Below are 10,000 nucleotides of genomic sequence, written 5' to 3' on the forward strand. Positions count from 1 at the left end.
TCATTTCAAATTAGTGTTCGTCGGTTTTGCGAAAACAATTAGGATAAATAAACTGATGGCTCGCTCTGAAGATGATCATAAGTCGTTTTTAATTCCAAACCAGTGCTGCGTTGTAGAGGCTTTCGATGACACGCAGCGGTGATTCGGATTGATCTTCGCGTTACGATACTGTCCAAAATTGTTTTCGTGTTCGACTGCACCTGCTTCTCCATCGAATTCACATTTTTCAAGGCTTTCGTAACTCCGTATGCGCCAGGCTGCATCATCTTGCTGTTTAGTCAGGGCGGTGCAACTAGAACAATTGATTCCTCGGATGTTAACATATTCATATATCTGACATCTGCTCCAGTTACCGAAAATGTCGTGACCTGCCAGCTTTGCGCGTGCGTAGTCCGTATATCGTAGACCATCTGTAGGAAAGTTACAAGTTGCTCTCAGATGCGTGGAGTGATTAGCAAGAGACTGCATCTGGGATAAGGATAGTCGATACCTGTTCCAATCCATGTCCCTTTTGTCATTCTTAATCTCAAAATTTATGCCAAACCCTTTGTTTTTGAAGGTATTACTGTTATTCAAGGAAAACGATTGTACCAATGTCCATACAAAGCCTGGTTCAGACTGCAAGTCACAGTTAACAGAAAACGTTTCATTGTTTGAATCAAAGATGTCGTACTCTCCTGATGTCGAGGCGCCGTTCTTGGCGATGTCTTTGCAGCTTTTTGGATGTTGAATCTTCCCACACCGCTGACCAGCATATTTGTCAACACAGTCACAAGAAAAACGGACGGTGTGAGTGTCACAAATCTCCTGACATATCCCTCCATTGAGACAAGGATTGGGCCTACAGCATCTGTTGATGCAACGGTGCTTCCCCGGGATATATTTTTCTCCGCCCTATAGGAATATTTAACATTTTATTAGCTCACTGTGTTTGTTTTGATGCCTGTTGCTGTGAAAGTTCGTCGAATTGGTTTAAAGCACGTACGTATCTGAGCCGGCAAACAAGCAAAAATTAGGATGAAGAAGAAACGACCGGAAGAGTGTCTGAGCTGTTACCAAACCAGCTCATTGGGCGGGAAAAAAATACATGGATACTCAATCTTATCTCACCTTCACCGTGTAGGTCCTCACCAAATCATGATAATTTCCTCCTTGCCTCCATGTCATTGCCGCTGGCTCCATGTATTTGTTGGCGTCGTTAAGCTCACAGTTATTTTCTTCGGACTGAGGGAAATAATTCATGGATACACACAGGCAGTCATCTTTGCACTTCGCGTGGCACTGAAGGGCGCTTGAGACTGTCAATCTATGAAACACGTGGTTCTCGAGAATGTGGTTAAAGACGACACTTTCATCGATAACAAACTTGAAGTTTTGACAATTGACTGCTGTCTGCGCCACAGTGGAGATGGTCAGGTCGAATACAAACAACGCCAGTTGAAGATGTTGCACGTGACCCATAGCAATGCTACAAAAAATGCGAAGAAAAAGAGGTAAATGATTATTTCAACTACCGAACATGGCGTAGTGTGAAACAAAATAAATAGATATTTGAGTCTCTTACCTAAAAGCAACCTCTACTGATTACATTTTATTAGTGGAAATACATTAATTAATTTTTTTTATTGACGAGTAAACTTTTTTCCTTTAATGCTTTCAGTCAGTAAGTGTTTTAAAACATTTATAGTATTGGTCCCTTCCTGAAGTCGATCTTCTGGTTGTTGTGTTGGGGGGTTTTACCAACTCGCTTGGACGACTTAACGAAAGGTACCAAGACTCTGTAAGATACAATGAAATATATGAAGTTCATATATTTTGAACTGCGGTATTAGATACGTATGATGCACAATCCTCGCAGTAGATAGCGCTATTTAAGCAATGGCGAAAATCAGACCTGAAAAAAATCAGGCCTGTACGAATCAACTTAACGGCCTGCTCCCAGTTGGCTTGTTAGCTCAATTGGTAGAGCGCAGCAGTGGTTCGAATCCTGTACAGGCCTGATTTTTTTCAGGTCTGATTTTCGCTATTGCTTAAATAGCGCTATCTATTGCGAGGATCGTGCATCATACGTATCTAATACCGCAGTTCAAAATATATGAACTTCATATATTTCATTGTATCTGATTTATCACTTTCACGGGTTTATTACGAATCAACTTAACGGCCTGCTCCCAGTTGGCTTGTTAGCTCAATTGGTAGAGCGCTGCACTAGTATCGCAGAGGTCAGTGGTTCGAGTCCCGTACAGGCCTGATTTTTTTCAGGTCTGATTTTCGCTATTGCTCAAATAACGCTACCTACTGCGAGGATCGTGCATCATACGTAAGACTCTGTAAGTTTATTCTTAATTCTCTTCTGTAGAGCTACTACAGCAACGCTCTATGCATCTAATAATAATCACCATCATGCTCTAGGGTGAGGAACTAACGCTTTAAGTAGGAAAATCGTAGAGCTGTTTGGGTAGCTGACTATGAGAGGTTCCGCAGTGTATATTCGTTCTTTTGCAAAGGGGGAAATTGGGTGGCTCGCTCCGAAGTACTTGGAGAGCACCAAAGAACCAATTAAAGCCCAATGATCGAGCTGCATACGAGAATCACGGGCACAAAAGGGATCTTAGTGTGGGTAAAACCCAAGGTCAGTTTTACCAACCCAAACAGTACCACCTATGAAACTAATTATTCTCGACTATAACAAACGATTAAAATGTCTAGCACGACAAGGAGGAAATCCACGAACTTAGCCAAGTTCAAACACACGCTAAAAATAAAAGATCAAAACTACAGATTTACCAAAATAATACGTAGACGCAACAGGCAAGGCTTACCAAAACAAAAGGTAAACCTAAAAATACTCGAAATAGTAATCCTTTAAAATACTCTACAACAGTTGCTCAAATATTAAAATGATTTCTCTTCATTACCCAAGTCGAAATGCGAACGCGATATTCTTGCCTATTTCTCGATTACATTTTAAAAATTGGTATGAAGGAAGAAATGGAAAAATGGAAAAATCAACGAATCAGTTTCAATTTATCTACATCAGTAATTTTTGATTAAAAAGATATCGATTACGGGAAGTTGGATACCGAAGGACAGTTTAAAGCTAAATGTCGAAGAATACCAAATCTAAATGGAACAACGATCAAATTTATCAAAAAGTGTTCTGTGACGATAGGTTTTCGCACCCAAACTGGGAAACTGAACCTTCGCGGACGGCAAGACAATGATGGGGGGAACTTGCTTTGTAGAGCGACTCGGCAGCGAGAATGGAAACTCGTCACGATTTCCTGGTAAACGGAGATCTGCTTCGAGCGAGCTTATATGGACGTCAAGGAAGAGACAGCGTTTGGTTCCAGAGTAAACTTTATTCTAGGTCAGGTCAACAAGCAACATGACCTCTAGCGTCCTCAAGCTACGAACTAACAAGTGTGAAATGCTATTGTTATCCAAATCGACCATATATAAACAGCATAACAAAAGAAGCGGTAAAGATCTCTTTGAAGTTAAACGAAAACTATTTAAATATTCCCATCTCTTTCTACGACGAATAGAATTTCAAATTAAGGTTACTTCTTACCTTCAGAGGCCGAAAAAATGGTTTTTTTTTGGGGGGGGGGGGGTGGGGGGACTAGATTGAAGTTAGACATTTTAACTAACGTTTACAGAAAAAAAAAAATTAAAAATCTCAACAAGCTTCCGACTTATTTAGAAAAACGTATTTTAAAATAAAAGTTAATAAGTCAGGAAGGTGTCATAATCTTGTCAATGGGCGAAACCCCCGGGGGAATGTTCGCGGCAATTTCATGTCGTTTGCATATTTTGTTTACATCGCGCACTTGACAAACTTCACATGTGGAAGTTATCTGCTCGTGGAAAGTCTTTTCTCATGGATAAAAAACATAACTAAAAATTAGATTGGAGTTCTTGGGTAAAGAAAAAGAAATAAATAACAGTTCCCAAAGAAGAGAGAAATGGCAGCATTTTGCCAAAAATAAAAAAGCAGTCCATTTTGAAAGCGACAAAGGCTTTTGGTTTGCCCAGGAGCCTTCAACAAGCTCGGCATCTGCTGAAGATCGGCAGCATTCGATTATCCTTGGAGCTAGCAGCTTAAAAATTAAAGTCAACACCACAGAAAGTTGTAAACAAGATTCTTCGTCGGAATCTGACAAAACCGATGGAGAAAAAGAAGAATGCAACAGATTTACCCTTTCTGCCGCGGGTTTTCCTTCGCCGACTTTGTCCATTACTAAAGGCTGGTTTTCATTAGCGACGGAGTCGGAGTCGGAGTCGTAATCGGAGTCGTAAGAGCGCTTATGACTAAGTGAAAATCGAAAAACGGAGTCGAAAGCGGAGTCATAAGCTCGACGGAATCGGAGTCGGAAGAATCAGAACGTTCCTATTTTCTTCCTATTCCGCTTGTGACTCCGTCGCTTATGACCTAGTGAAAACTGCACAGTCGGAGTCGGAAGTGGAAGCGGAAGAATAAACCAATCACAATGCTCGATTCCAGGCCCGCGAAAGTACAAATTTTGGCGCCAAAGACAACATGGCGGACGAAGAGCAACTTCGGCTCTTATTAATCATTATTTTGCGTAGGCAGAGACAATGCAAGAAAAATATCGTTCGAAAAAGAAAGCAATTTTGGGTTCGTGATATCTATCGACGCCGAGCAGCCTAGGAAGAGTATGCTAACCTCGTCAGCGAACTACGACTTGGAGATCGTGAATCATACTTTCGGTAGGTTCAGTTCGAGTATTTTAACTTTTAATTTCGTAATTTTACCGTCAAGCTCACACGTTTAAATTTGTTACGGCTATTTGTGCACTTTGAAAAGATGGAATCGAGGATTGTGATTGGTTTATTCTTCCGCTCCCACTTCCGACTCCGACAATGCAGTTTTCACTAGATCGTAAGCGACGGAGTCATAGGCAGAATCGGTGTTCTGCTTCCGACTCCGTCGGTTTGATTTTCATTAGATCGTATCGCTCCACGCTTCTGATTACGACTCCGACTAAGACTCCGTCGCAAGTGAAAACCAGCCTTAAACGAGCAACAGAGCAAGATAAAAAAAATCGTGACTACTACGCGATACTTTTCCCGGGAAAATATTGATCCATTGTCATTGACGCCAGGAGGCCTCGTCTTCTCATTGGTTTGCGGTTTCAAGAGGCGAGATAATCTCCTGGTGTGGCGCTAGTTGTTTAGAAACCTTTAGAAGTTAAAATCTCGCATTTGATTTTGAGAGGAATACATACACTCTGAGCGAATTTATAGAGTATGTGGATTTGACCGATTTTCGTGAAATTTTGCCAAAACATTTCTGGAATGATGACGAACTTTATTTCAACGATGCTGTAATGGTATTTAAATTTGTAAATAATTTAGTTCCTGAATATCTGGCTAACACGTTTGTCCCACGATCTCGTATTCATAGTAGGGTAACAAGATCATGTAACCTGCTCCACATCCCACGATGCCGCCTGTCATCTGGGCAACGTGCATTCACTTACTGTGGATGCAAATTGTGGAATAACCTCCCAAAGGACTTAAAAGCAGCTAAGAAGGTAAACGCCTTTAAGTTCCGTCTACTGAATGCGCTCTTTAGTGGAAATGTTGCGCAAAGATGAATCGTTTCTATCTTCTATTCCTGTGTAATTTTTGTATTAGTTCACAAGTGTTTTTAACGTGTACTGGCCTTTTGTATTTATATTGTATTAGCTTTAGATTTACTTATATACATATATATATATATAGATAATGTTACTAAATAAATGTTACTATAATATTACAATAATTTAATGTAGGCTGTGTAACTGAAAAACCCAGCTTGGGAATTGCAATAAACGTATGTATGTATGTATGTATGTATGTATGTATGTATGTATGTATGTATGTATGTATGTATGTATGTATGTATGTATGTATGTATGTATGTATGTATGAACAAAAATGTGTCAGGAAATTTTGATATTTGAAATATTTTTTATGTGGTGTCCATTTACGCAACACGCTTCGCATATTTTTCGCTACTCTAACTTTAGATGCGAATATCTAGACAACCAATCAGAATATAGGAAAAGCCTGACACACTTTTGTTGATTGATGCCTTGTGAATGAGACTGTGCAGACATTTTTCTCGTGCCGTGGGATCCGATACCCGATAAATTCAATAAAAGGACCCTCAGTCGTTTCACGCCTTACCGGCTCCTGACACTTCATAAATCAAAAAATCGCCTAAATTATATTTTCATCTTAAACTGCATTTATTAAGCTTTGTTTTGATGTATAGTTTGTTAGGGTTTTCTTCAAACTAGCGCGCGTGCGAATTTTTTCCCGAAGGACACCCGCGAAGGTAGGACGTAACCTTAAAAGGACGGATGCAATAAACTCTAGGTCATTAAAAATAGGAAACTTAGGTGATAACTCACGGCTCTGGTATGAAAAATATACCAATCTCAATTGCAATAACGCAGCTTAGGAAATAAGAGTGGAAAAGTAATTAAAAGTTCCTGCTTATCTATACAAGATTGGTGTAGAAACTATCGTATGAAAGGAAATTAAAATTACGAGTTTAAACTCAGCTGCCAACTACCAAGAGAACTAATTTTGCCTGAAAGACCATCAACACTTAACAGGAAAAGTACCGAGATGAAACTGTACAGTTTGACTTGGCTATTCAAAATTTACTTGTGGCTTTTTTATCTTTTTTAAAACATCGCAGTGAAAGAAACTCGAATGAATTGCGAACGCTAAAATTCCGAAAACAACGAATAAATATACTTAAACATCCACAGAAAAAAAATCACTAAATTTTCCCGTAACAGTTCACCATAGCATGTTTCTGTCTGACGTATATGTACTACAGAAAACAATCTTAAAGGAGTGCCTCTTGAAACGTAAAGCATTCAAGACTTCCTTCTTTGTTCTTAATACTCTCAACCATTCATATTCGTTGTGGCGTTAAGAAACCCGCTTTGAAAATAAAGAGAGATCTCAGAACCTTCTGTGTCACAAAACTACAAAAAGAGAAACTCTACCCACCATTAATTGTTGAAAGATCCTCTTTTAGCGATGCACTTGATGAGTTTCTATCCCGGCCGATATCTTCTCTACGAATGATATGGAATGAATTTTTCACAGTTTAATAATTAAGCTTCATTGAGGGGATCGCAGTTCATTCTTTACCCCAGGAGTATAGGATATGAATATTGATGAAAGCTTTTCCAACTTCCTCTCCAACGATGAATGGAAATGTTTCAAGTTTTGGAAACCCAAAAACTGCTCAAATTTACCGCTAGTTTCTTCTCCAGCTCTTAGAATAAGTATATAAGTACAAACAAGTCGGCTACGAATCAAACATAAATACCTAACTCGCATAGTATCAGTGGATAACAACACATGGACCTAATTTCATTAGGAAGATAACCTTCTGTGATAAAAAAGTAAAGTTCTTTCTGTTGGGGCGGTTAATAGTAACCAATCAGTCTTTGTCTAATGACCAACGACTATTCAGCGAAGTGGAGGTGAGGAAGGTAAAGAGCCACCACTTCCACCAAAACTGAGTTGAGTAAATGTTTTACAAGAGACTGTAATTTGCTGTTGTTTTAGCATATGCTACACACTTAGAAACCATAAATTTAGTTTGTTTCTGTCGATATACCGGAAAATGGTCGCAAAGTAAACTCGACGTGTGATTCGTCCCCTCGGCTGCCCAGAGATCAGATTATTACTTTCATACTAATCACTTCCGAACTAGCCAATCTGCAAGCGCGAAAAGCACTATTTATCGGTGTGGTTTATACTAAATTTATTTACGTTCATAATTGCAACTATATATAATAAAGTATCTTAAGTGAGGATCGTGATGTCGACAAAAACACTGAACTCTCGTCGTATTCCACTGTTGAGCATTTAGCAGCTCTTTATCTAGATGACCATTACGTAAAGTTTCAAAAATTTATGATATTAAAAACAGATTATGAAAGGCATCGCTTTCAACTCCTTTAATAGAAACAATGGGCCTAATTTAGCAACCCTTTGTTACCATGACCCCTTACGTTGAGTTCCAAAATTTGATGATTTTAAAAATAGAATATGAATAGCGTCAATTTCAAGTGCAAATTTGTCTCTCTCTCTCTTTCTTTTTTTTTACGAGCTACAAAGGAAATCTATCTAAATAAATGTAGTTGAAAGTAGGGGTCAGGGATTTCTTGTAACCTGTTTTCTTTAGTTTTCATGACAGGTATTTCATTTTTGAATGAATAATTCACTTCAGGGTATTACTCAAACATCTGAACGTGTCGATGATAGATTTTGGTCTCCACAGTGAATTCTACAAAAAAAGAAAAACAATCAAACAAACTAAGATTATTGTGACAAAACACGATGTTTTTTTGAAAAGACCTTTCCATGTGCGCCAACTTCACACAGACCCAGCAAAAAGTTCACATAAACGTGAAGCTACATATTCATATAACTTGAAAAGAAGTTAATATTGAATTATTTTTGCTTTTTAAGGCACGAATGACTCTTCAAAAGCAAACCAAGCTGTTCCTGTTTATATTACTGAAATAGCAACTGTCGGGTTAACAAGTAAGAGTTTACATAAACGTAAAGGTAGGCATTCATATAATTTGAAAAGAATTTAATCTTTTACCAGGTTTGCTTTTTATTCTTCAAATGCAAACTGAGCTGTTCCTTATTACATTACTGAATGACAGCTGTCGAGTTACCACAGAAATAAAAGCAAACTACGCCATCTAAGTCAGCAGAAATTGAATCAATTTTAACGAGACTCGCGCACAAATTGCCTTGGGATACACAGGTGAACATGAGTTTTTTATAAAGCTCACCCCAAGCAAACAGGATTGAAATGTTTTCAACAGGAAACGATGGCGCATAGTTTTTCCTACTTTGCTGTTGGATGGTCTCATTCTTGTTCTCTTGCATTTAGCGGCTACTTTCTGCTTTCTGATCAATGCTGTTTCACTAACTTATACCTCAGACGCGTACTTCAAACCTAATTCCTAATCGCTACGGGGCAAATGCACGCTAAATGAAATAGGGAAAGAAAATAAAAAATCGTTTTTGGCTAGCCCTAACTAACAACCGGAGGGCATGGATTCGCCTGGATGTACATAAAAGGTTTTATTGCAATCATGATTCGTTCGACTTCGTTTATGCTGATAAACTTCACAGCAGATCTGTGATGAAAAATAAGTTAATTGGTAATTAGGCTCCTCAACCCTAGCCACTTAAGGGAATTCTTAATAAATTCTGTGGACTTAACTGGTCACGTTTGACTCCGAACCCCGTAGAATAGGAAGCATACAGCAGCGGTTATGAGGATTCAATCCGCCCGAAAAATATCTATTGAAGTTATTTTCGTTTTAAAGTGCACCTGTTTCGCCTCGAAAATCGATAGACGTCGACTTACCTTAATGACAAAAGTCTTCACATTTTCTTGTTTTGTCAGGGAGGTGAAGCCAACCAGTTTACCACGCGATATAAGGAACACAGAGTCTCTGGGGTTATTTAAACGTAAGATCAATGACATTCTTTAAGTCTAACGCACGGCATTCACGGAAAACAGCTTTAGTGTTATAGTATGTAGTTTTAATTTTAAATATCTTAGCGTATGTGATATGCAGTTTTATAGGCTGATGAATTGGTCGTGTCTAAATAAAGATTACAATACAATACAATACAAAGTCATATGCCCGGATGTTCCCATACTCATACTGATTGCATCTTGAACCCCATTAACCAAATAAGTCTTGTTTTCAGAAATGTCGTTGCGGCACGGCAATAGCTGAAGTATCTAAAGCATCACCTTTTTCTAGACTTAGCTGTTTTATCCTGGCTGAAATTCTCAATTTGGGAAGAACGTTCCCACCTCAGTTATAGTTCTTTGTTTGCATTAGTGATTACAAATGCACACTCCTCGCTCAGTTCTAGTTCACCTTATCTATCTCATTCTTTTTCCAACACCACACTTGGTGTT

General features: G+C 38.7%; 1 protein-coding gene across 2 annotated transcripts in view; it reads right to left on the reverse strand.

Moving 5' to 3' along the window:
- LOC111333086 (uncharacterized) overlaps nucleotides 1-10,000 on the reverse strand; it is a 13,162-nt gene that overhangs the window by 2,053 nt on the left and 1,109 nt on the right. Inside the window, exons 1-3 of one of the 2 annotated variants that reach the window (XM_022938606.2) lie at nucleotides 9,434-10,000; nucleotides 1,111-1,468; nucleotides 1-894 (exon numbers count right to left, since the gene is read on the reverse strand). The exon at nucleotides 1-894 is cut by the window's left edge and continues 2,053 nt beyond it; the exon at nucleotides 9,434-10,000 is cut by the window's right edge and continues 1,109 nt beyond it. In XM_022938606.2, the coding sequence (XP_022794341.1) occupies nucleotides 76-894; nucleotides 1,111-1,461 (1,170 nt within the window). In that variant the 5' untranslated portion in view covers nucleotides 1,462-1,468; nucleotides 9,434-10,000 and the 3' untranslated portion in view covers nucleotides 1-75. Of the gene's footprint in view, nucleotides 895-1,110; nucleotides 1,469-7,038; nucleotides 7,598-9,433 lie in introns of those variants that run through there. The other variant, XM_022938605.2, reaches the window with a different exon arrangement.

This window comes from Stylophora pistillata, chromosome 6 (assembly GCF_964205215.1).
Source record: "Stylophora pistillata chromosome 6, jaStyPist1.2, whole genome shotgun sequence".
Lineage (NCBI taxonomy): Eukaryota > Metazoa > Cnidaria > Anthozoa > Scleractinia > Pocilloporidae > Stylophora > Stylophora pistillata.